We start from the raw sequence: 27473 nt of genomic DNA, 5'->3' as shown, positions 1-27473 counted from the left end.
CCTGTGTGACCTTGGCAGTACTCAGTCTACCTCATTTACTAGTGTGGCTTGGATGGGAATTGACATTAGTAAGTTCTACTTTTGTATTGTGAAAAATGTGTTTGAAAGCGTGGCACACAAGCGTTATACCCCTCCTTTTTTAAAGACGAATTTCAAAACCAGGCCTTTATTGAAATATATAGATCATTTATTTTGTGCAACTAAGCAGTCAGTTGTAATTTTTCATTAGGTGTAAACAAAGTCTAATTATGCCATCCCTTAAGGCATCACAAATAGATAAGTGGGCAGAATTAGGCTTCGACTCCTACTTTTATTGAATTATTGCTACTGGTTGTATCCACATAGAAGTGGGGAGTCATCCACATTTGCTCGAAATAATGATACACATAAAAGTTTGCCTTAGTTAAGATTTATCCCGTTTTTAAGGCCTAAATAGTTGTATTTTGTCCTTGTGAGAGATCCTGCAGTAGTGGCATGTCTGACTGAAATCAAGCCGACATTGAGGTTGAGAATTGATGAAAAAATAACAGTAATTCAGTTTTATGCTACAGTGTGTGTGCATCGTGTCCTTACTCTTTACTCTTCCTCTCTGCAGATGCCTGTAAGGAGGAGACCCTGACTGAGTGAGAGGGACGAGGCACCAGCTGGAGTGGAGACGTTTGAATTTTGAGGAATGGAGCGAGAGGCTGAGCGGTGTAAAGGTCCCAGAGCCGCCTGCTACGATGCACTATAGAGGCTCGGAAACCAAAGAGCTAGACAGCTGAATGAAGTGGAGTTCCTGCACGGAGGATTGATTTTCGGAGTGTTTTTTGTTTTTTTGGATTGTTTGAACACTGATCAGATGCGCACACACAGTATACTGTATTTATACACCGAGATACACACACATAGAGACGCGTTATGGTCACCTGCCAAGAAAAAGGTGGCAAAGTCGTGACGGGTTCTTATGAATAGGGCTTCAGTGTTTTGTGTTATTTAGCTACAATCATGCTGCTGTTATCAGTTGATTTGTAGTCACATTTTGATACTATAAGTCAACACATCTTGGACAACTTCTCAGTTTTTTTGTGTAAAAAGGTGGACATTCATGCAATTTATTGTTTAGTAGCAAAACTACACTTACAAAATGGCCATGTGTTGTTCAAATCAATGATTGCCAGTGCTAATATGGAGAGATTAATGCCAAATCTTTATTTGTGCCTTTGGTTGCCCTGCCCACACACAACTTAAAACTGAAAGTATTGATGTAACTTTGCTTATGTTAAATAAGTGCAATTAATGTTATTTTTTTAAAGATATAAATATGTAATATTAAAGTAGTTGGAAACCTTCTACTTCTCATACAAAAAAGATTGTCCTTGGCTGCATTTCTGTGATTTTTAAACCATGTCTGAAGGGTCAATCATCTCTTTAAATGGATCTCATTCTAAAAAATAATCCTGATATTAACATCTTAACACACCATTACATTAATATAATTATTAATTAATTGAGAGCTATGAGTGAGTTTCACTTGTTTTACTTCAGTAGTTATTTAAAGCCATTGCAACTGATGGATGCATTTTAGGAATGTTTTTACAAGAATGAGAAATATCTTTTTAAGATGTTAAAAAACTTTTTTTACATTTACTTTCAGTTATTTTGACGCTTCAGAGAATCTGATATTCGCAGACGTGCAAAACAACTTGGTGGTTTCAGCTGTAGCTCGACAGGACTCATCTCCATCTTTGACTGTAAATAGTTTTCGGGAAACGTGTCACATAAAGCTTTATTTTTATGAATGTATCAACATGTTTAAAGAGACTGCAGTTTTAATGTTATTTTTGTAAATATATTGTGGCAATATGTCTGGTTCAAAGAGACTTTGTATGAGATCCACATGTACTGTATATGTGCAAGCATGAGAAACTACACTTCAGCAGTATGAATGTCCTTTGTTTTACTTTTCTATTTTTCTGACCGCAGAAAAATAAATGGACACTGAATGTACTTCAAAGCTGTCTTTCTAAGTTGTTATTTGACTTTGGTTTTAACTGGTTCAAGGATGTGTTTCCATGGTCAAATGTTTCCTAAATTATGTGTCTGACATAACACTATCAAAGTCTCAAATCTGCCTTCATCATACACGGGATGGCTTTTAACAATATTTTGATAACATTTAACTATGGTGAAAACGCTGTCTGTGATGGCTCCATTGGTTAATTCAAACTAAATCTAAAGGTGACCTATCCTGCAAAATGCACTTTTGTACGTCTTTTATACATGAATATGTGTCCCCGGTGTTCCAGGGAACTCACCAAGTGTCAGAAAACAGAACCCTCTCCATTTTCCTCCATACCCAAATCTCTTAAAAAGGGGCTGCAACGGATCTGATACAGACTGATCCAGATTTGAACACTTCTATGACGTCGCAAAAGTGGCGCTACGGCTATTGGGCCAACTCCACCAATCAGGAGGAGACAGCCACGGACATTGCCGTTCGAAAGCGCTGGAGACGCTGTAGTACATATGCCAGGCCTGTAGATGGTGCTGTTCTCACAGAATCAGCCCATGCAAAGACAGTGTTAAATTGAGCGAAATGAGGAATGGCTAAAATTCATGATCTGTTTGGTATTTTGAAAAATAAAAAGTATAAATATGCCATATATAGGTATGGTCCTACACTATATTATTCAAATATAGATATAATAGGTTTAATCAATTAATAAAATTTAAAAGTTTCAGTCACTTTGAATGGTTTGGTGGCAGCAACTTGATTTAAAAGAGAGACTTGTGGTCAAACAAGATATTGGGAGATGCCACTTTTCTGACCTTTTTATAGACCAAAGATTAATCGACAGAGAAGCATAAAAAGCAGGAATATGAGGTTGTTTTAAAAATATGTAGGCCTACTCAAACAATGTATTAACTGGGCGAATGTGTGGCTTATAAAATATATTACACAAATATGTTGGTTCTCTGAAGGCCAAATACACAATGACTAAGCCAAAAGAATTTGAAGTAACAGTGTTGCATTTTATTTTGCTTGACAAAAAAAAACGGTGTTATAGTATTTGAACTACTCCTACGTAGGCTACTATAACCGTTTAAACATTAAAGGTGGGGTAGGTCATTTTGGAGAACATCATTTTTTAAAACTTTGAAATGATGGACTCCTTAGGTTTCTGCTGATGACCGTCATGATTTGTAGTTAGTAGTTTCACCACAGGCTTCCCATGCCTTTCCTGCAGATTACCATATTCTGTGAGATTCAGATGCTTGTCTCACAGATTTTCTTCATTACACGTTTCTAAGAAGACTCACTAACCACAGACGGATGAGCAGTCATCCCAAAAGCAGATGAGCCTTCAGCCTGGAGCCTTTTCTCTTCACGGCATGATGCCCTGAGGATATTTCAGGGCAGGGATGTACAACCATGTGCCAGAGAATAGTCTTTTTTTAGCTCAACTCTGCAGCAGCTGATGGTTCATCATCCTCTAAATTTAAAATCGGGTTTGTGCATATGAGATACAAATCTGCAGAGACTATTAAACCCTGCTGTAGTGTTTGTGCAGCAGCCACAAGGTGACACTGCAGCACAGTGCATACAGTGCGAGGCTACATAGTAAGTCACTCCTTCTCATTGAATATTTACATTCCAAAAAGAGATGAATTATTCTCGAGTGGTGCTTTTAAAAAAAATTATCGTTTGAAGGAAATTGTTAGATTTCAGCAGGAAGTTTTTAATGTGGTGAAAGGTTGCCTCTAAATGAGGCAGGGGTACTGTGAGTGGATCTGATGGACTTCCAAATGAAGGGTAAAACTGGACCAGACTAACTCCAGACAATCTTCTTTGATCTCCCAATCTCCCCTGTGATACCCAGAGCTAGGGAAGGCTCCTCTACACCTTGTAGCCCTAAAGCAGAAGAGGCAGGAGGGCTTCACTATCCTCCCCCCTCCCCTCTCCTCACTGCCCATCTTCTCCTTTACACACACACATTCACCATCCTCACCGACACTGGACTCTCTTTTGAACGTCTGGGGCTTAATTTAAAATTCCTCTTCAGAGCGTGTCATGCATTTTATATGCATGCAAGTGGGAGAGAGAGGAGGGATTGCGAGGGGGCTCCAGCCCAAATGAACTTCCCTACACTGTTGGTCTCTCAGGGATAAATCCACACACACCACCACCACCTTCTTTCACTCCTCTTCCCTCATTTTCTCGCACCCACACACCCCCAACTCTTTCAACATTAGTTTTACTGCATCATGCTTTTAAGAAATTCCACTGAGAAGCAAGAGTGCCTTAGCCTTTGAAGACAAGTGTGATCAGAACAGAGGCAGGGGGTGTTAAAAAAAAATCTGGCCTCGGGGCATTTGGGGTTTTTGCACTCGTGTTTAGCAGCGCATGGAGCAGAAGAGGGAGGCTGACAAGTGCAGTGTTTGGGGACAGCTTTGATGTCTGGTTGGGTGCGGCTGCTGCGCCTACACAGTCCTTCAAGGAGACTGTCACGTTGACACAACCAGACTTACAAATACAGTTCACATCTGTGGATAGATAACAGATCATCTAAAGAGCACTGTTGGTACATCGCTCCATCTAAAACGTCTCTTATTGTCTTGCTGAGACGAGGCTGAGAATCGATAAAAAAGCAGACACAACATGAACTTGGACTGCAGCTGCTTGAGAAATCTGGTTTATTAGGAACAATATGATCCCGCTAGCTTATCGTGGATATAGCAGTAAACAACAGAAACACAATTCACTTTTTTTTTAAGTGCTACAGGTTTGTGATTATAGACATAAAACAGTACAGCAACCATTGCGCCTACATTCATATATGTACAGAGAATATAAAAATGACAGTATATTGCTGTTACTACTCCTGCTCATAAATCACCTTCTTCTCTGTTACACACACACATCACTGGGAATATCACACACTGTGAGCTGCTGTAATGACGATGGGGTTGTTTATAGTGACATCCGAGACATGGTTTGAGTCTGGCAGGTCAACATTTTACAGATAAGCACTGAGTTATCATCTGAGCACAAAGCTGACAAGGGTTAAGCTGATATAGTACAGTAACACTAGACACACCCTCCACAGAGAGATCATAAAACCTCACTGAACAGTGAAGTGTATCCTCCATAAGCTACTTTTTTTTAAATTACAGATTAATACACGTTAACTTTGGTTTTCAGCTCTCTAGAACTATACTGTAAATCTGTGGCAGTTGAAGCTGTAAGTAGAAGTTAAATTGACAGTATAGCAGCCTTAAGCCGATATTAATACAACATTGAAATTCACTTAAAAATTCAAAGAAAAACATCTTTCTCGTTATTATAGCAGCCAGGAAAAAATGTAGTTACAGTGTGATTCCATAGAATAGAAAAAAGTGAAAACAATTAATTTTTTTCATCAAAGTACTGTTAGAAAATCTGTGATCGGGTACCTCTCAATAAATAGAAAAATGCAACTCTTTTGCTGTTGTTTATTATCTTCTACCCTATGCTGCTATAGACATGGTTGCACATATTTATTGTGTGAAGACAGTATCTTTCATCCATGCATAGAGGACTTTTTTTATGATGGAGAAAATAAAAACACTTCCAAAACCAACTTGCTATGTACAATACAATATTTTGGAGCCTGTGAGCGTTTCCAAATTTTATATCAGACTGTAACACAAGACAAACATCGATAAAAAACAATCAATGACTGAATGCATTTTGCAGAGCGGGGAGAAGGGACAGCTCAGGTTCCAGCACTCGGGACACTGGCTTCAGTCCCAAACTGAAACCCTGCTGCCGTGGTATTCCACTCAGTCATCTGCGGTTAGACGAAGTTCTCTCAGTCCACGTCAACAAGCATCGTTGTCAGTGGATTGTAGCAGTACCGAGTGTGTGCTGGGCCTCAGCAGCTGGGGGACACGTGTCCACAGGGTCAGCTTTGAAAAAACCTGGGCGAGCTCAAACTATCTGACCACAAATGGGCAGAGTTAACAGTAAGAAACTGGTAGAAAATATAAAATAACTCAGTGTTTAAAAGATGCTGCGTGTAAATCTGTTAACAGTGATGGTGCCTTTAAACGGGAGTCATTTTAGCAGAGGTTTCGCATCGCCTTGCTTAAGGAATGCACATTTCAAATCTTGTCCGTTTATGTTGCAGATGCCTACTCCCATCCTAGAATCAGATTTACCTTACTGTTTTTTGCTGTGCTCAACATTTTTTCCAGTATATTCATTACCATATGAATTTTATGCAACGACAGGCATGTTTTTCACTCCATTTTCCTCTTTTTCACACCGTTTTTGGGGGTTTGGCGTGCTTGCAAAATTCAAAACAGCACAAAAATCGAAGCGCTTTCAATCTCTGCAAATCATTCAGCAGAGCTCAGTCTTCCACTGGCCTGTCCTCTACATATTAAAGGCCAGGGAGAGTATAATGGTGCAGTGTGTTCAGAGTTCACTGGAGCTGTCTGAGGAGAGAAAGCAGTAGATGCAATCCGTTTCCATTATACATTCTGAGCAGCTGTTCTGCGGAGGAAGTCCTTTGAAGGACGGCTGCAGGGGTGGGGTAACTGGAGTCCACAGTTCAAACGGGGTTCTTCACCCTAACAAGCAGGGGCAGGGTTTCGCCCCTGTTCTCTCTGGTGTGGGGCATCATTGTCCCGACACCCCCATCTTCATCAAGGCCTCCAAATAGAGGTCCCGCATGAGCTCTGACACATGCAACGTCTACACTAACACTCAACATTCATGCTATAACTAGTACAGAAGCAGGCAGAAAAAGAAAGAAAAAGATGCATGCCACTGATGCCACCTCCTTTCTCCTCAGCTTTATTCAGCTTAGTGCGATATCATCTAAGCTGCCTCTTTTAAAGACGTCCTTTCCTCTGCATTGGCCGTGCATCTGGTTCCTTCAGTTGTTTTGATTTGAGTCTGTTTTGACATGGAGGGGCGAGGAAGAGGGAGTTTTCAGAGAGAGGCCTTTGAAGAGAGCCAGATTCGGAAGAGTCTGATGGTTGTCTCTGAGGGGTCAGGGGCATCTATACAAAGTAAAAAGAAGAGGCACGAGGAGAAGGAGGAGCAGGAGGAATAAAGTCAAAAGCTGGCAGAAACAGGGTTCACTTCTGTGTAAGGTACGCTCCGATGGTGAGGCTGGCGGCCCCGATCGCTGCCAGGCCGAACACCGTCTTTATGGAGGGCCAGGAGCAGCTGAAGAGGGACTCCCTCTGTCTGTCATACAGCTCCACAAAGGCTTCCTGGGAGGGAGACAGGAAGAGAAAGACAGACGGTTAATTGGGCTGTCAAAGAATGTCTGTTTACCTATGTGTAAACATACTGGACACATCAGCTGGTTATTTGATGGGTGGAGTCTAAAAGAAACACAATAAAGATAAAGCTGGCATCCCATGTGTTGCTTCTAAAGGCGTTAATCTTTAGAAACAGGTCACATATTTGAAACTTCCTTTATGAAAAAAGTATTATTTAACAAACATTAATCCAGCGTAACGTCTATTGTGTTTTGTTAGGGAACTATTTTTAGTTGCGGATTAATACAGGGCTTTAGTAAATATTTACAGCATAAGGACTGTGTGTGGGTGTTGGTGTGGGACTGACTCAAAATAAAATACAATGCAACCCGTTCATTAAAACGAAGGAAAATGTCACTATGTCCAACAGTGTGGCTAATTGGTGTGTTTTTATTAGTTTTGGTGCAAAATGGAGCTTTCAGGTATTGAGCTATGGTTAGAGGCAAGAGCTTTTTCAGGTTTTGACTGCATAGCCAATACATTTTTGGTTATGGTCCTTTGTGCATTTGTGGAGGTAAAACAATAAGAAAATGATTGAAAGAATATAGCTACATTTATTTCGGACAACATTTCTCTGGTTACATAATCCACAACACACCTTGGGACTGATTCTGTGGTAAAGGTTGCTTCTGTCTATATTAAATGTGTAATTTTTTAAATGCTGGTAGCAAAAGTCTAGGTAGCGTATCAAATACAACTAAAGTTATCTGAATCACTGGACACCTAGAGATATGTTTTTTTGATGAACGGACCCTTTCAGATGTTAATCCCTTGTTCCACCACCAAATAGGGGTGAAAAGAGAGCGTTATTGGACAAGCGCTTGCAGCACTCCCGCATAAATATTAATGTTACTCAGGGCGCTCTGCTTTCTGCTGAGGACTTAAAAGAGGTCTGTTACAAATTGGGAATGTGTGAGTGTATGCAAGGTTCATGGAGCAAATACCACAGCCGTGTGTCTTCTACGAGGAAATACAGACATCTGCTCCTGAGCAGTGACAGCGGGAACAGCTGGACATGAAGTCATGGTGCTAAGCTCCCTGCTCTCTATCACACACACACACACACACACACACACACACACACACACACACACACACACACACACACACACACACATTGTGGTAATGCTCTACATTTGATCTCCTTTGATGCCTATGTTTTTATCTGGGAACAATAGTGAGTGGTTAGGTTTAATTCACAATAACACTACTGTCAGTTCCCATGGGTTTAGATTATGATTCTATTTGAATCTGTCTTGATCCAACTCAATTTACCTGCAGTAATTATGTTATGTGTAATTCTAACTGGAACACATGTTTTATTCGACCTTGATCTATTAGCCGAACTGGGTCATTATAATCTTTTCTTTTACATAATTGTGACATTTTGATATTCAGTTTCCTTTTATCAAACAAAAGCCCACTCCAAAACAAAAAGACACATCCATTCTGAAGTGCAGTGGGGAGACAAAAGTATTTCCTGTTTCCCTCTCCTCTCTTCCCGTCCTGTCGCATTCCTGAGACTGGGGGCCCCTTTGGTGACACGAGGGAGGAAGAGGATCAGCACTTTCTTCCCACTTAAGGCCCTCTGGTGTCAAAACACACTGCACTCTTAAATCAGCCAGCAATATCTTTAACCACATGGCATTTCCTTTGTTGCAGCTGAGAGTTTTTAATTATCCAGGGCTAAAACACAGACCAAGAGTCTACAGTAATGTTGGCAAGCTCTGTTACACTGAAGTCAGCTGTGCTTTGTGCTTAATGCTAACATCAACCTGCTAACATTCTCACACAGTGGCAACGCTAAACATTAATTCTAGACAGGTATGAGGTTAGCATGCAAACACAAGAAGCAATAAACACACAGCTGTGAGGCTGATGGGGATATCATTAGTTTTTAACAGTCACCGAAGGTATTACAATTCATACTGAGGGGAAGAAGAATGTCTGAACTAAATGTCATTGTAATGCATCCAGTATTTGCTGAGATATTTTACTCAAAAGCACAAATGATAGCGCTAGTGGACATGTCAGGGATCACCAGAATTCTTAGGATTTATTGTTAGGGGACCATGAATATCTGTAAAAATGTCATGGCAATCCATCTGTTTTTGAGATACTTGTCATTGCTATCCCCTGAGCATTGCCAATAGCATAGTGGCTACACCCCAAAACTGTGTTACCACCGATACAATAAGAAACAATATGATATGATATATTCAATTATCCCTGTGACATTTCATATACAAATGTATTTCAATTAGCAGTCTAATTCCTTGATTTATAGGCTTCATATTATCCCTAATGTAAGTGACAATCTTGTTAATTAGCTTTCTGTATGTATTGTGAGGAGGTGACAAGGTAAATGTAAGCAGCAGTCAGGTGGAACTGTTGACGGTCTGTCTAACAAACTGAATGCTCTGATTGTTCATTGTTGCTGCACTACCAATCTGTAAATAGAGCACAACATATCAGATGGCTTTATTTTGGAGCCATGTGAACAAGCCCTGTCTTTCAGTGATGATACCCTTCCTTCCTCCCTCCTCCTCTCCAGGATCCAGGTATTAATTAGAGAACAAGCTCTTCATTCAGACCTCCAGCTGAGGGGAATGTGTTAGCTGGCAAAACACTGCCTCCCTTTTTTTGTATTTTGTTCCACCTACTGCAAACAAATAACAGTTTGCTCAGGCCAAAACACAAACCAGCCAACGGCCCAGCAGCAAGTGCATGTGGCTGACCGCTAGCGAGGACATACAAAATGGCAAACTCATGATTGGTGTCCTCAATATGTCCCAGACTGTAGGCATAGATTAGCTTCTATTTAAGTCTGAAACAAAAGCTGGCCAATTACAGTAAGAGGTTCATAAGAGCGGTGATGGATGTTTGAAAGAATTCCACAAGGACACAGGAGGTAATAACTCCAGACTGACCCTGGGGAGAGTCGAGTACAGATAGGGGAGGGAGGGAGGGAGGGAGGGAGAGTGTCAGGTGGATATCATGAGACTGAGGCATGCTCCTGGAACTTTTTCAACCACACGTTAGGAAGCAGTGCTCCACAGCCATGTGAAAAACAAACCTCTGTACTTTCAGTTTTTTCCCTTTCCTCTCCTTACTTCTCTTTCTGTATAGACTGTCATTATGGACACAAATGAGCCTTTGAAGAAAATGATAATAAGCAGCTGGCAAAGCAGGACAGGAAAGGACAAAACATCTGCACTGATCACGTCAACAAAAGACTCGATAATCCTAAAAAAAAAACTAAACTCGCTGCCCTGAAGCAATCCATCTGCCACCAACAGCAGGTGTGCTTCTGGGAAATAAAGTCCAGGCTGCAGTTCTCCAAAGTATTCACTTGTTGGATCAATGGCTTTATAAAGGTCACAGCCGCCAAGAATCCAAAGGGAGAAGGCCTAGCCAGGTTTACAGCACACAATGAATCCCTCTGAGAAACGCTAACAGAGTAAAGAAGGCAGACTTGAGAGGATCCCATATTCAGCCATGGGGTGGCAACTGGCTGCCTGAGTGTCATGGTTACACTGACTGGAAGCTTCACACATGATTTGCTTTTCCCACCAGCGGGGAGAGCCTGTCCTCGACCTCTGATTTGCTTTTCACATGATAGACCTTTGGGTTTTTGCTCAGTGTCTTCTCATGAACACAAAGAGATGTTAGACTGTTGTCTTCCCCGGATGGCCTTCTGCTATCTTAAGGCTAACAGGAGATGCCAAACATTTTCCAGTTCCTTTGGGTCTCCCTCTGCTTTTGGCAATGATTGCTTGACTTGTGTGGAAAATAATGAGTCAACTTGTTCACTTGGCGGCGTTAAGAATCCCAAGCAGCACTTTGCCAAAATAGAAAAAATGATAAGGCCATCATCTTTGTTTTGGAACGTTTTTTTGTTTCTGTCGGTGATTGCGGGCAGACTGAGACTCAGAGAAAGGGATGTGGGTTAAAGTTCAACTTGTAATTAAAGTGCCTGTGTGGGACCGCTATTTACCCCTGAACTGAGCCTCTCCCCACGCTCTGTTTATTTCCAAAGCATTCACATAGTAACGTACTTATGATATTGCATACGCTGATCTTGCTGCTGCCGCCGTCTTTGATTTTCTAATGAGCTTCTTGCAGTTTTCTGCGCCGCTAATTAAAGTCAAACAAAACCCCCTTTTCAGGATCCAAGGGAGAGTAATTGGAGATCGAACAAAAATGCAAGGAAGGCATTAATGTCCTTTGTAATCCATCTGTTTTGATCCAAATATCCACTAATATCTCTCTCTCTCTCTTTTATGTCCGTATATCATCACTTGTATTCATGTATTCATACACGGATGCAAGAAAAGAACCACCCGTCTCCAGACAGAATAGGTGACAGGACAGCAACCTTTCGTCTGGCAGCAAGGTCAGATTCGATCTGAAGGGTCATCCATCGACTGGCCCGGCAAAAATTAGATGACGGAGGAGTTTGTTGCAATACTCATTACCCAGAGAATCCCCCTGTGTCAGCACGGCCAAACAGCTTCGAGCTGAGGACGCTGAGCCCTTCACTTCACTGTGACAATACTGCAATACTTGGAAACAACAACCTTGCAGCCAAGTGATGAAGACACACTGAGTGGAAAGCTGTACAAATCTGGAAAGCACGCCAAACACTAGACACACTTTTACTGGATCAGGCTATCAAAATGTCTGAGAAGCGTCCTTGATAGTACATCTTAAATCACAAGTGTTTATTGTTTCCAGCATTTAAAATGTCAAGAATTCCTGCTTTCTATGAATATTTTCTGGTTTGGGACCGTTGTTTGGATGGTAACACGTCATATTAGGAAGCCCACTTGGGCTATGAGATCTTGTAATGAGCAGTTTGTAGTATTTTCTTACATTGTATGACCAATTACTCAAGAAAATAATCAGCAGAATAATCCATAAAGAAAATAATTATAAAATGCAGCCCCCACCCAGTGTATAATAATTCATTTCATGATGTATTTTTCATGTTAGCCCAGAGAGCCATAAAACTGCTCGGGAGACATTATCCACCTCTGAAACCCTCGTTAGAGAGACGCATAATTCTTCAACTCAAACATTTGATCTTTTACATAAAAGAACAAGCAGTACTGAAAGTCATTTTCAACTTATACAATAACATGAGATACAAGTGGATATTTTCTATATAAAATAGTCAGAAAGTCACAATAGCTTTAGAAAAACTTGACTTTTTTACATCCTTCAGACCTTTGAATATAATAAATTCCTGCACAACCAATGAATAAACAGCCTTTAACATCCCTAGACAACATATGAACTACTGATTTATATAAGCCTTTCTGATGAAAACGAGAACAAAATGTTAATTCCGACCTTGAAAGAAGAGAAACGGGAAACCTTTTATTAGCTTTTGCTTTGAGTCTCATGTTAAGACCCAGGTTTCAAACTTGGCAGTGTACCTTCATTGGACTGAACTGAAAGGGGAGAAACCGTTTTTGACGTTAGATTATACCCTTAAGGCTCATAAATATTCAAATTACGTCAGCAGCATTTGTGTGTTTACAAAACAGCACGCTCTCCCGTGGGAGCTAGCCTGCTCCACTGGAACATGAAACGTGATCGCCAGTAAATCACCCACACTCCTCATGACACTCTGCGCTTTTTATTGTTTCCATTATTCACTGTCTAAGCCAGCCAGATAAATGAGGACTGTAACTTTACACACGAGACTTTGGCTTCTTTGGAGATGAATGACGCTCCGGTGAACTTGGTTTTCATCCCATTGAGGAGGTGGGAGAAGGAGGAGGAGAATCACTGGAGTTAAGCCGTCCAATTTGTGCATTTCTGATATATGAACTTAATCCTGATATATATGACCCTTGCAGGCCCTTTTTTGTGGTTCGGCCTATTGATTTGTATTATCTGCTTTGATCCAACATGAAATTAGGAACTGGGTGACCTTGCCGGCTCAGAGATGCCGAGCGTTTTTGCTCTCCTCCTGGTTTATCTGCACCTTTTCAACTTACTGAAGCTCAGAGGAGGGACTTCTTCATGCAGAGCAAAGAGACATCAAAGCAAAAAGAGACAATCCTTTTTGCTCACAATAAATAAGACAATCTGTGCAGCTCAGTCAGTAGGTTTCGTTCACAGTGCTGTGATCTTGACCTTGAAACGTTTTTCAACATGAACAATTGATCTAAAATCCTTCACAGTTGCCAGAACTTGGCACAATGGCTTCCTCAAATAGATACAATAAAGCTAAAAGGGGATGTCTGCCTCGCTGAGGACGTCTGCTTCGAGCCCATCCGGCCCCCCCAGAGGAGGAGGAAGTGACAATAGTTGCAAGACTTCTGTGCTGCTATAAATATCAGGCTTCTGGTAAAGCTGCCCAATCTAATAAAACAACTCACATCTCTGCCCAGTTAAAAGGCCACTGATGACGCGCGTGAGCAAAAGAGAGAGTGGAAAGGGCCGCTGACTCATCATCCGCACTTGAGGACTTGTCTGTCCTGGCGTGTTTGGAGAGCATTAAACCAGGCTTGAGTGGCTTTCCATTGAAGACAGGATGTCTGCCACTTGGATGTCTAATAGCTCCTTGTTTTCTCCAAGGAAGCCTTGCATTGTACATCTTCTGTTCCAGTGACGTGTTTGTGGCCTTCAAAAATCCATGTATGCATGTGAAAGCAACAAAATTGTGGTGCCTGAGGTAATTGCAAGAAACTTTCGACCTCCATGGGTTGTTTTGTTCCGATTTTTCACTCAAGAATGCAAGAGTGCTTATATAAGAGCCCCTTGGTAAATACAAGTTGTTTCTGTGGGATTTAAAACCTGCAGAAGCACTCAGCGGACAGAAAAAGCAACGCTATTCTTCTTGACATTCACTGCAGTTTGCGTTAATAATTAAACACAGAAGTTGAACGTTCACATGTCAATCTGCTCTACCAGCTTTAAATCAGCTTTGGATTGCTGTGTACAGGAACCTGAGTGGGTCTTATTTTGGGAAAAACAGGGAGGCGTGTGAGCACCCCATGGCCGAACCTCTCTGCCTGATTGGTCCAGATAAAAAACCCTGATAGAGAGCGTGGGAATCAGCAGATTCCCAGGTGGCCTGTTGCTCTTGACAAACAGAGCCAAGGGAGAGGCTCATTTCCTTCTACAAGGGCGGCACGCTGCTTTAAGCCTTAAAAGTCATATCCACTGACCCCTTAAGACCTTGAGACCACACAACTACCGCCTCAAATGCAGTGGGGCTGAAAATAGACCGACAGACCTCAGCCTGAAACGACTACTGTATATGGTGTAATGAATGGGATCTGTGGGAACACCATCTGCAGCTTGATGGCCATTCGATAGTTGATTGTTCTTGTCTTGCCCATGAAATTCAGTCATCTGGTTTCCTTGAAGTGTTACATTCAGCTTTCCGTTGTTGTGGCTTTCTCGAGGTTGCATTGTAGAGCCCTGATGTAACAGAATGACTCAATCCTGATGTTCAGAAAGCTGCTTTTCAGGCAGCAAGCGACTGACTACGTCTTTGTAAAAAAGCTTGACAGTTCAGCGGGTGTTAAGTCACTTCCTGTGCCAGATTCTGCGGCAATGACATCACTGTCTGGTTTTAAGACTATAGCTTCTCTGTGGTAGAGCCAAGTATGGCTAAATCACACACTGTGTACGGGTAACTAGGGAAAGAGTAGAGGCAAGCCAAACATGTACTAATACCATGGAGAAAGGGAGGGGTGCAGCAGTTGAGAGCTACAGTTGGTTAGACACTGTTACTAAGTGATTTGTATTTGTTTTGAACCATTAACTGACTCGTAATTCTTGGCTCCAAGTTGAAGAAAAAGCTAACTGTAACAAATGGGCACATTTAATGTTAACGGGAATTTTTTTTCCTTTGATGAACTCCCAAGTTGCCTCTTGTAATTTATCAAACATTGCCAAACAAATCAAGTGTAATGTCATCTAATAGAGAATTAAACATGTCGGCGAAGGAGAAGGTATTAGAACATCAAAGCTATACGCCCCAGTGCCTCTCGTTTCTCCCCTTTCATACGGGAGACGTCTTGTAAGGTTCGCTAAATGAAAGCTTGTCAGTTTCTGCAACAAGATATTGAAGCGGTTTATGCGATTGGAGTACACTGGGCCAGGTTTCAGGTTCAGGTAGTGTTCTCCGTGTACCAATGTAAATGAGAGAGGCCACAGTTTGGGACGGGGCCCACTGTGATGGAGCAGAGCGCATCGAGGATCTCCGATGTCCGATAATGTCAGAGAAAACAATCGCCTGTTTGAGGTGCAGCTCCCTCAGGAACAGCTCTGAAGTGAGGAGGAGAGCCACAATGAAAATGTTCCACAAAGTGAAGACATCAACAGCCAGTAATGGAAAGTAAAAATTAGCATTTAATCAAGTACTGTATATACGCACAAATTAAAAGTACTTTACTCCACTACATTCATCTGACAGATTTAGTTTTTCCTAAAAAGAAATGTAATTGTTTCTTTTTTTTCTTTACTATCATCTGCTGACCCCTCGGAGAACTCAGGATGTTGATCACATGGATATGAATATGTATTCCTTATTGTCTACTTCTATCATATTTGCATTAGGTAATTAAAAAAGAAGGTATCCTGGAAGACAAATCCCGACATTGGGAAGGAAAGCAGCTTCCAACAGGCTGGAATTGTGGAATGTGTAACAAAACCTCTTATCCTGCAAGCAGATGGGGGAGAGCAACAATTATTCCTGCACTATTTAACATCCGGCTGAGAAATCAAAGCACATAATCACAGTCTTGTTATTTTTAACTGTCAGTTGTGTCAAAAGCAAATTGGAATGAACCCAAACGCCCTCCTGGCCAAGAAAACATTTTCCTCCCCCTTCCCCTTCTCAGGCTGAGAATACTGGGGAAAAGTTCAATGACCTCTCTCAGGCAACCAGCTGATTTCCATCCAGGGGGAGAGGAATGAGCGGAATGCATTGATGTGTGGAAACAAACAACGGCACTGTGTGTTCGAGAGGCCTGATATGAGAAGGAATCTCAAGGAACTTTGACATAACCAAGTGGACTGCGAGGCAAATGAATTCACTGCACACTTACATTATGTAAGAAAATAACTTTATAATCCTGTTCAGAGATAAATGAATGCAATTAAAATCCTATTCAAGCAGCTAAGAGCCGGGGTGGACACTGCTTATACTCCTAGTCTTTTATCCTTTCTTTGGTGTGAGTTAAATGTGAGTCTCATATACCTTGGAGACAGCCATGCTGAGCGGCATGCTTTCAAAGCGGCCTTTTGTTTGAACGTTCTGGAGCAGGTTGGCTCACTGGGAGCCGTGTGACCTTCCCTGTCTTGTATGCAGAGACCAAAGAGAAGCAAGCACAGCCTACCTGATGAATGATAATAAGTTGCCTATTGTAACATCGAAAGTCTGGTGACAAAATGTACGGAAAGCTAATAAGGCACACATAAGTGTCATAATAGAGGCATTTACTATGGAAAACGTCATTAGTTGTTCACAGTGACTGCCTGAGTAGACTATGCAGTAAATATTATACTGCTTCAACCTGAGACTAAAATGCCTCAAAGTGAGAACACAATTCATACAGGAACAATGCATATATAAGGAAAATTGAGCTGAGGCTGTTATAAATGTTTTCAAGCACATTCCCCTAGTTTCTAAGTCAGCAGATGATCAGCTGAGAATCAGATGATTGTCGAGTCAGATGACTTCAACAGGCATCTTTTTCCAAATGTGCTCTAAGATATCTATGGAGTGAGCTAATCTACTCCTACTTCCTCAACTCTCTTTTAACAGCATGCACTCCCACTAAATCAAAGCTGTTTGCTCTACTAGCTCCATTTTCATTTGGCCTTTCAACCCTGGTTGCCTAACCACCCGTGCCTTTTCTTTCTTTTTTTTAACAGCAATTACCTCAGCAGTCTCAACCTGGCTGATGCACATGTGGCAGTGGGAGGACTGTACTGCCTATTGCCTGCTTTATAAGCCTCATAACTTGCTTGCCCTTCCATTTTTCCTCCTCCTCTTCCTCCTCCTCCTCCTCCTCTTAAACCCTGTTAGCCTCACCTCCTGATCAAAGACACCTTGTGATGTCCAGTCATACAGCAATATGTTGTAACCCCATGTCCTCCCTGCAGTGCAGGAATATAGACTCACATTAATTCTAATCTGGAACCTTGAAGGTCAAGGAGTCTGAGTGCTTGTCGTGGGCGCTATCAGAAAATGAGTTTTTAAAGAACATTTTAAAGTAAAAATGAAAGGTCTTCTTTACATATATATATATATATATATATAGTAAAGTTGATTTAAAACAATAGAATATACAAACCTTTTGGGCCTTTTTTTAAACAGCTTTTTTACCACCAATGCCACAAATGAAAGATAAATTAAGCACTTTATAGGTCAATTTACAGAGTTGATTAAGCCTTTTGTGGTTACATTTGCCGACATGAGGCTCGTCTAGACATGTGACAGTTAAATCTGCTCCATGAAGCAAAATGGCGCCTGACATAACTGAATCCAGGCATCGTAAAAGATTTGCTCTGACATAAGTCACAAGATGACTGCATCCTTAGAACATCCACAGGGATAAAGCATAGCTGTATTGTCAAAAAAATACCAAAAATGCTAAACAAACTACCTGAGAAGAAAAGGAATCACTGTCGGTTCTCCTGTTTTCAACTCTCCCTGTTTTCTTTGAAGTATCTGTCATTATTTGAAGTTGTAATGACAGCCCAACAACCAATTAAAGGCATCATTCCTTCAGAGTAGACCCTGCAAAATTGATGTAATATAAGGCTGTGGCGATGGTGGGTAAGCCCCTGCCAGCAAAATATCCCTGTGGGAATTATCATGCAGGTGTAGCTTTCTGAAAACAGCAGGGTTTATCTGTGACGGCAACAACATGTCTGTTCACAGCATCATTTGGTTGAAGGTTTGGAAGAACATCAAGAGTTTCATCAACGCTGTTTGCTGCCCTGAAACACTATAGGTATTAGCAGCACCGCAAAGCTTTAATCTTCCAAATGTCAGGGGTGAATAGTTTTCACCGCACTTCAAGACCCAATCAGTCGCCATGAAAGGTGAGCTGCACCAGGAGATGCAGCTCTCGGTTGCACACACACCTGCTGAAAGCCATCAGCACAAAAGTGTTCTCGCCAAGGCCTTTCCATAGAGACCCTTTCTCTACAGCATGTATTTGAATAAATCACCTTCATATACAGATTATCTGACATTTATCGTCACTGGCTTACTGTGCTAATTGAGTCTTTGCTCAGAGATACCGACACAAACCGTCGGAAATGCTCAATCAATACCACCTTGTCAAAGTGACACCTGCAATGGCTGACCTCACTCAGCGTCCACTGAAACAGATCATATTTCCTGAGGGCTGTTTGCTCTCCTGCCAAAAATCCCATCGAGTAGGGGGTGCACAGAATGATTTACCCCAGACCACCGTGGACAGGAGAGAGAAATATTTTAACCATTATCTGGCTGTTGTCATTTTTTAGGAGGGCATGTACTCAGAAAAGATCCAATAATGATTTGCTGTTTGTTAATGGCAAGTGCTGTGGCTAGTTGCACCAGGAAATCCCAGCGGAGATGGTGGTGCGTGTGCGTGTGTGTGTGTGTGTGTGCTTGCGTGTGTCGAGGCTGAATGGCAAGGCTAACAGGAAGCTAGGCACCCCGGGGCCATCTGCTCCCTGCCATGGCTCACATGTCCCTGTGACAACACAGCATTATTGATTCACACCACCACATCCGCTTCTGTGTGTACATGCTGATGTGCCACAGTATAAGTGTGTGTGCATATGCCTGTGAGTGTGTACGCAGCCATTTTGCAGACAGCAAATAATTGATTCGCACCAGTACATCCGCTTCTGTGTTTGTCTTGCTTGTGGCTAAATATATGGATATCAATGGGTCAATTCACTCAAATCACAAAACATAAATCTTCCCATTTAACCCTGCTAGAATCAGCCCGAGCAGATGTTTTTTTTTGTAACTATAGTTCTCAGTGAAAAGAAGATATTTTTGAACTGGATCTCTAATGACTATTTGGGTTATACTTCAATGCAACATGCTCCTTCTTAAAGACAATGTAGTCATTTAGGAGACACTCCCAGCTGCATTTCAAATAATGTGGCTATTGTCGCTCTACACACTAATTGAGAGGATCAAATCTCTATTAAAAACTCTTTTGGGGGTTTGTCCCAAAAATATCTACAGCAGCTAGACAATGGGAGGAACCGTTTAACCTTGTCCTATATTGATATTGCAAGGGTGTGCCCAGTGGCAAAGTCAACTAGCGTCTCAGTAGGCTCCTCATTATCCAGCTCCCATCATGACAGGAAAGGTGGAAAACTCTTTTATCTGCCATCTCAAACGGTTCATTAGAAGCTTTTTTTCCATGTGGATTGGCGGACGAGTTTGTGATGTGGATGTGATGATAGCACAGAAGCACACAGGGCAGGGATTCCTGAGTAACCTGACAATTAAAGGACCACACGGGAGCAGTGATGCTAACACTTCTATATTTAGAGGCCTCTCACGTGTCCATGCATTTTTCAGGAATCTGGAAACGCTACCTGACACTGAAAGCCAGCTCTCAAGGAACTAGTGTGTTGTTTGTGAAGGGATTGGACACACGTGTGTGTGTGTGTGTGTGTGTGTGTGTGTGTGTGTGTGTGTGTGTGTGTGTGTGTGTGTGTGTGTGTGTGTGTGTGTGTGTGTGTGTGTGTGTGTGTGTGTGTGTGTGTGTGTGTGTGTGTGCGCGCAAGACTGCGATCACTAACTTAAAAATATTAGAAAAAAACGTAAGGAGTTTTTGAACAATTGGGGATATTGCTCAGCATTCTGCAATCTGTCTGTTAACTTAGCTTCACACCAAGNCCGTTTTTAAGGCCTAAATAGTTGTATTTTGTCCTTGTGAGAGATCCTGCAGTAGTGGCATGTCTGACTGAAATCAAGCCGACATTGAGGTTGAGAATTCAATTCTCAACCTCAATGTCGGCTTGATTTCAGTCAGACATGCCACTACTGCAGGATCTCTCACAAGGACAAAATACAACTATTTAGGCCTTAAAAACGGGATAAATCTTAACTAAGGCAAACTGACTCCCCACTTCTATGTGGATACAACCAGTAGCAATAATTCAATAAAAGTAGGAGTCTAAGCCTAATTCTGCCCACTTATCTATTTGTGATGCCTTAAGGGATGGCATAATTAGACTTTGTTTACACCTAATGAAAAATTACAACTGACTGCTTAGTTGCACAAAATAAATGATCTATATATTTCAATAAAGCCTGGTTTGAATCGTCTTTAAAAAGGAGGGATAACGCTTGTGTGCCACGCTTCAAACACATTTTCACATCAAAGTAGAACTTACTAATGCAATCCCATCCAAGCCAAACATAAATGAGGATAATGTATAATAGCATCTGCATGGCATAGCTGATGCCCTTAGTTAACATTCAAACCCAACATTTGTGATTTCAAAACACTATGGAAAACTTTTTTTTTTTTAAGTTTTGCATTGTTTTGTTGTTTCACAAATCAATTTCTGGGAACCACAGGGTTAATATAAAGCAAAAACAGCCTCATCTGGTAACACATCAACGCTTGAAGGGGGAATGACCAACAAACCTGATTCTAGCCAATTCAACTCAGCAGTGTTAGACCTATTCATGCTGTAATTGTGCTCCTTGCTGTAGTTAGACACCAATATATAAGTTAAAATCCATGAAGGAATAGTTTGAAATGAGAACAGATTTAACGCCAGCCTTGATTCAATACTTCTTACCTCGTTTAACACCATGTTTGGTTCAGTTTTGACCTAAGTTGATGTTGTTGAGCTTGGCTTATAGCCTTACAGCCTTAAAGAGCTGTGGAGTGTAATATCATTTTATTTACATTCCTAACCAATCGTACCTCATTTCTAGCTTTTCTCATAATTAGGGTCTTAGATGCAAGCTACAACTAACTAACCTGGAGGATATTAAAACATCCTTTACCCATTACACTTCACGTGAAGACAACACAAGGTTTGGCAGACTTCATTTCCCACAGTCTGTCGATCTGTTCAACTACGACCTTATCAAAAATAAATGCAATTCATCTATTTGCCAATCTCTATTCCCAGTATGAAGCTGCAGTACAATAAAAAGCAACTTCCCAATCAGACATATTTCAAAGCACTGGTGACAGCAGACATGGGATTTGTTTCTGAACGAGCAACAGTGAAGCGTTGTGTTGCTCCACACAGCAGCCTCCAGCAGGATGTCAGCACCATGCCTCCTTACAGCCATCTACAGGCCAAAACCAGCCCGGGCTCAAACGGGTGCTTTCCTACCTGGGACAGGGTTAGAGGGCGGGGTGGGGGAGAGAGCACGGGGTCCGGGGCTGAAGGGGGGGGTTGGGCTAGCTATGCTGAGCATCTATACCTGCAGGGCTGAGCACTAAGGCCTGGAGGATGTCTGACAGCGAGACGATGCCCTCGATGCTGGAGTGCTCATCCACCACCACCAACCGATGCACCTGGAGGAAAAAACATAAAAAATGACAGACGCAATTCGAATCAGTCCTAAAGATATTCCTGGGTAACTAAATATACGTGTTTGTGTTTTTAAAATCTCACTTCAGCTTTCACTATTCTGTCCACAATGGTCTCCATTGTTTCCATTTTATGGCACTTCATGACTCCCTCAAAGTACTGGGAGCGATGCTTCAGAGCCTGCGTCACTGTGATGTCCAGGTTGTTGTACGTCTTCTCAGCAGCCAAGTTCTACACAAACATCATTGTAGAAATTGAGAGAAAAAAAAGAAGCAGTTTAACAATCTAATATTTGGTATTTTGTCACTTCAAAAGCTGAAATTGTAGAAATTATAACTTACAATGACGTCAAACTTGGAGTAAATATCCACAACTTTGCCTGGAAGAGGATATAAAGAACTCTGGTTAGTTTAGGCAATTTAGTATAAATAATATAATTATTTGTAATTTTAACAAAGAGCTTTTGTTTGTCAACTAAATTATGGACAAACTACTGACACAATTTTCATCTTGGAAGGATGTAGCATGGGCCAAAATGAAGGAGCGGATCCGAATTGGCCTTTACGGAGAAGCTACTTTGGCAAAACTGATGTGTTGCCGCTGACTTACCCGTCTCATCCACCACAGGCAGGGCCGACACTCGTCTCTCCACAAAAACGTTGAGCGCTTTGATGATGGGCGTGTTGGGGCGGATGAAAGCAATGTCACGGTACGAACCAATGCCCAGCTCCCCGAGAGTCTGCTTCATGAAAGCTGGCTTTGGAATTTCACACATCTGAAGAACACAGATACACACACAATGAATCGGGGACATGTTAAGTCACATCATCACTTTGGGCACATTGTATTCATGTTAAGTAGTGCCAAGGCAAACCACTTTTTCTATGTCTCCTTTTTTATGCACAGAATGAATTCCCCCTGAGATCCAACTACAAATAAAAACATGTCATCAGAAAGGTTGACTCTTTAAATAAATCAGTGCAGAGGTTTGTGCGGGACGTTTTTCTCTGAAATACATGATATGATAAAGCCCATTTTGCCACTAGAGGGCAGCAGACAAATGAAAGAGGGGATGACATGACAAAGTTCCCAGCATAAACAATCATGATGATGGATTATATAGATTAAAAATGCTATGCCAGCAGAACATTTATTCACGGACAGACTGGCAGTGACTCTGTTAGACTCACAAAAAGCTGGAGGAATTTGAGGATCCTCTTGTGTGTGAGAATATAAAGTGCATTTCCCGTGACAGGGTCGATGACGGGCAGGCGGTGAATTTTGTTTTTGATGAGGGTGTACACTGCATCGAATAGGCTGCAACACAAAAAAGCACATTAGCAGTTAAAAGTAGACACAATGAAATCTGCCGACATACATACAGTACACAAATATTTAAAACAGAGAAAGATTCATTATTCATGGTCAGACAACATACCTTGCATCAGGTGATATGTTGACCAGAGGTTTGAATGTTGCCTGAAGGTAAACCTCTGTAGCCAGAAATAAAATATTAAAGGGTTGTATGTTTTGCTCATAAAACAGAAATACAGTCTTACATTATGCAAGCCAGAATAATCATAACTACCTCTCCAAGTCTCAAGCTTATGTTCCTCTAATTCATATATTTGCACCTGAAATGTAAAATTAGCTGTTCATTTAAGAAGAAAAGAAACTGGGAAAGACTCAGAAGCAAATCTCACGCATGTTTATCTGTCTAGGTTACCTACCATCGGTGACTTATAGTATCTGTGTAGTATGATGATGAAATCGGTGATTGTCAACATTCCTGCAATGAAAAACACACACATCTATAAACAACATACCATGCCTGGATGCAGTGGAAGAGAGAGCCACTACAAGGGCGTGGTCCAAACAACACATAACTGACCCCCCTCCCCCCCCCCTCACTTTATCCTCATGCTGACCTGGCATTCATTATTCATCACAGGCTGACTTGCAATAAACTTTATGCAGGCAAATAACAAACAACCAGCACAACAAAGCAGATCCACTGCTGGTGTGGCTTTTGAGACTCTAATGCTAAAAGAAGGTTAATGTTTTAAAGACTGCTGAGATTTTTGTTGTTGTTGTAAAATAACTCGGAGCACTGGTCAATACAAATAAGTCATTGCTATGTTTAATGGTTTGTGACAGCTTTACTGACTCCTGCTCAATATAGCATTGCACTCAGATGCGACCAGAAGAATGAATACAAAAACGTTCCTCTGTGTTCATTCAGCAGGGATGTAACAGTACAGGAAAAGGAAACTGTGAACCTTTTGTTTTTATTAAACTAAAATGTAGACTATGTATGCTGCACGTTGAAGTGTTTATCCGTTTCTTTATTATTTTGCAGGAACAGCAAACATTTAAGTAGCTAATAATCGCTTATCCTTCAGGCAGGTGGACAAAGACATAGTAAATAAGTGTTTAAACGAGGGTAGAGTTAAATATATATGAACAGAAGATTAAAGGCTTCTATACCTCTTTTTAGTCCAATTTGTATAAACTGTGTTAAATGGGTGGAAGCATTTTGTCCTCTTGTTTGGGCCAAAAACCTCAAGGTAACAACTTTAAAAAACTTGATATTTGTAAAACATGCTAAACTTAGACCTGACCAGTTTCAAAATATTGAGCATTCTTTGAAATATGAAAACCATGAATAAAACATTCATACTGCAAACTCTTAAATACAACATTTCATGACTTCTTCTGTTTTTTGGTTCTTACCCACAAAGCTTTGCTTCTCTGTGTCCCATAGTGGAGCAGCTCGCACACCGTTGGCTACCAAAGCAAAGAATGCCTTCTTAACCTTTCAAGTAACAGTTGAAATGAAAAACCCATTTAGATTAATACTTAACAACAATTTGTGATTATCTTTGATGTTCCTGAAACACTTAATCCTGAGAGATCATCAATCAAATGGGCTAGCAAATATTCACTTGTTCAAGCCTCATAAATACGAATATTTGTTGTTTATATTTGGTGTTTTATCGCACTTAAAATCAAACGGGTTTGGACTGTTTGTCTGACTAAAATGTTTCAAGACGTCATCTTGGACTAAACTAGTGGCAGGAATTCTTTACACATTTTTAACATACCATAGATTCCAATTAATTTAATGGCGAAAGTAGATGGAAAAACTATTGTTAGTTACAGCCCATCTTATGATTTATTTTTTGTTTAAGTCACCTTCTCATGAGTAGAAGAAGAGAGACTTGGGTTGTGTTTTGTTAAGTACGCTCTAAACTCTTGTTGGCTATGGGTTGGTTTTAGTATTTATGTTTCTTTCAGATAATAATAGCTAACACCGAGTTTCAGTGGATTTAGTGGTTGAAGATCAAAGAGGCCATTCCTCCTCAGGTTTACTGTTTAACAGCTTTATGACAATTTCATCAACCATTTCATAGAAGAGCTCCGAGGCAAATACTCTGGCTTTTTTTTTTACTGAACATTAACTTAGGCTAAATGCCCATTTTGGTTTCAAAGACAATATAAAGGATTGTCTGGAGGCACAATAAACGTTATATTGAGACAGTACTGACTTGGAGTGCTGTGTCGAACACAACCAGCTTGGAGCTTGTGGGGACGATGTCATAGCACTTGTGGGATTTCATGAAGCGCATGTAAATATCACTCTCAGGTTCAGCAGCTGTGAGAACAAAAAGCAGGAAAATACTTTAAGAGAGGAAGGAGAAATCTCACAGGGAATACATAATGAGAGCCTGGAAACAACACACTCTGAGAACCTAAATAACCATTACGGGTCCGGACCACTTACAGCCACTTTGCTGCTCCATCGTACGGATAATTAAGATCTACTTTAAGCACCAACAAGCTAGGAAACAGTGGAAAAACACAGACAACAAAGTAGGGCCGTACTTCACTGATGATGCACTTAGAAAAATGACTGGGTTTGTTTCCCGCATGTGGAATTAAGGATGAATACAGAGTAATTGTTCAAACAAATGAGCATTGAACAGAAACATCTATGTGGTCTGGGTATTACAAATATTTGAAATAGTTATTTTGTGTTAGTTTTAGCCTCACATGCTGCAAAACAATAACTCTTAATATATGATACAACTTAGATATAACATGTCTTTTAAAAACATTCCACAGGTATCTGTCTTGATTTATTAATATTGCATCATAGTATTTTCATTGAAAACATTTTCATTTAGATAGGTGTGTTATTCTTACAAAATGAGCAGACGGCTGTGGTTTATAAGACTTTTTGCTTAGAAACGGGTGGAATACCTATAAAATCCTGATGTTAAGTCACCTTTACATGCCGTTGGAGGCAAACAAAAATAGAGCAGTGAACCAGCAGATAGAGCAGTGAGACACTTACCATCATCGTCCAGTTCAAGTTTCTCCAGCATGCCTTCGAATAAACCGTACACCTGAGAGGTAAAACAGACAGAGTGCAGTGAAGATTTCAGCAAATCCTCACCACAACACACGGCAGCGGACCAACAAACTTTGCTGTGGATAGCGAGTGATCAGTAGGGGGAAGCGACTTTTCCCCAGCGGCCCCAGCAGACTATTATGGTCTTATCGAGTGCGGTGCGCCGTGCGCAACACCAAAACAACCACACCAAAGAAAATAATAATAAAATAACGTCGTGCGTCACTGGCGTTTCACCGACTACGTTAATCTTGATCAAGTCCGCGTAATATCCACAGGTAACGTGACATAGACATTGTGCTGTCAGGCAGAAACTTCAGTTGCACATTATTATTAGACTACACACCCCTTTAAACTCAAAGTGGAACAGTCCTGACACATTTGCTGCAGTAGGGGGAACTAATGTCTACACGCTGCTCAAACATGCACTACACAGTAGAGCGAGCATTAATACCGACACTATAAATGAGCTGAAATATTTGTTAAAGCTATAATCTACCAAACATCACGTACCGCCAGAAAAGTCTTTCAAACACAGCGTGGAGAAAAAACAGGAAGTTCCACCTCTGTGAACACACACCTCCACGCACAGCAACCTGGGTGCTTCACCATATTAGGAAATCCCTTACGTTGCTTAGCAGCAAGAAGCTGGGGATGCCTGGTGACATCCTCAGATTTCATTTCTTCGGACAAAACGAGAAACATGGCTTAACTCTGCAAAAACAACTCTTTGGAGCCTCGGCAGAGAAAACAACGTGATTAATATGACACGCAAATGGTGCTATTTGCATCTTGCACTTAGGCGAGTTCCTAGCATAAAAAAATGCTGCCTCATGCTGAGAGATTTGCATATCAAAACTGTGCTTGTGGATACATGATTTTCCCTTGGTTCTTAAATTTGTGAGTATATTCACAACAAGCCACTGCAGCAGTGTGAGAAAGCCTGCTCTAGATGCTAAGCAGTCCCTAGTTTCGCCCTGCAATGGTGACACAGCGCTTCTCCTGCCAAAAACCTGCTCCTGCACTTTCATAAATCTTGTCCTGCTGCATCACAACGGGAACGCAGCTTACTCTGTATTACAGCAAGCTGGAAGAAAGCAGGCATACACTCATCCATTAAATTAATTGCTTTTGAAATTGGATCTAGCAAAAAATAAACTACAGCATCAGAAGATTACATTTGAATGATGGACTGGGGGGTGAAGGG

At 41.1% G+C, this 27473-nt stretch overlaps 1 protein-coding gene across 2 annotated transcripts in view; it reads right to left on the bottom strand.

Annotated features, from left to right (window-relative positions):
• Positions 1-5474: 5474 nt before the first annotated feature.
• The window catches only part of LOC104957657 (5'-AMP-activated protein kinase subunit gamma-1-like), a 36922-nt gene continuing 14923 nt past the window's right edge, over positions 5475-27473 (bottom strand). For both annotated transcript variants that reach the window (XM_010785306.1, XM_010785307.1), the window contains 14 exons: positions 26210-26261; positions 25401-25507; positions 24586-24667; positions 23583-23641; positions 23441-23486; positions 23291-23345; positions 23043-23169; positions 22462-22627; positions 22194-22231; positions 21937-22083; positions 21743-21836; positions 21593-21607; positions 9696-9700; positions 5475-5813 (listed from right to left, as the gene is read on the bottom strand). In XM_010785306.1, coding sequence (XP_010783608.1) covers positions 5739-5813; positions 9696-9700; positions 21593-21607; positions 21743-21836; positions 21937-22083; positions 22194-22231; positions 22462-22627; positions 23043-23169; positions 23291-23345; positions 23441-23486; positions 23583-23641; positions 24586-24667; positions 25401-25507; positions 26210-26261 — 1068 coding nt within the window. In that variant the 3' untranslated portion in view covers positions 5475-5738. The remainder of the gene's footprint in view (positions 5814-9695; positions 9701-21592; positions 21608-21742; positions 21837-21936; positions 22084-22193; positions 22232-22461; positions 22628-23042; positions 23170-23290; positions 23346-23440; positions 23487-23582; positions 23642-24585; positions 24668-25400; positions 25508-26209; positions 26262-27473) is intronic.

This window comes from Notothenia coriiceps, unplaced genomic scaffold (genome assembly GCF_000735185.1).
Source record: "Notothenia coriiceps isolate Sejong01 unplaced genomic scaffold, NC01 NC01_scaffold00027532, whole genome shotgun sequence".
In the NCBI taxonomy this organism is placed as follows: Eukaryota; Metazoa; Chordata; class Actinopteri; order Perciformes; family Nototheniidae; genus Notothenia; species Notothenia coriiceps.
Note: the sequence above shows the minus strand (reverse complement) of the source record. Positions and strands in the feature narration are given on the sequence as shown.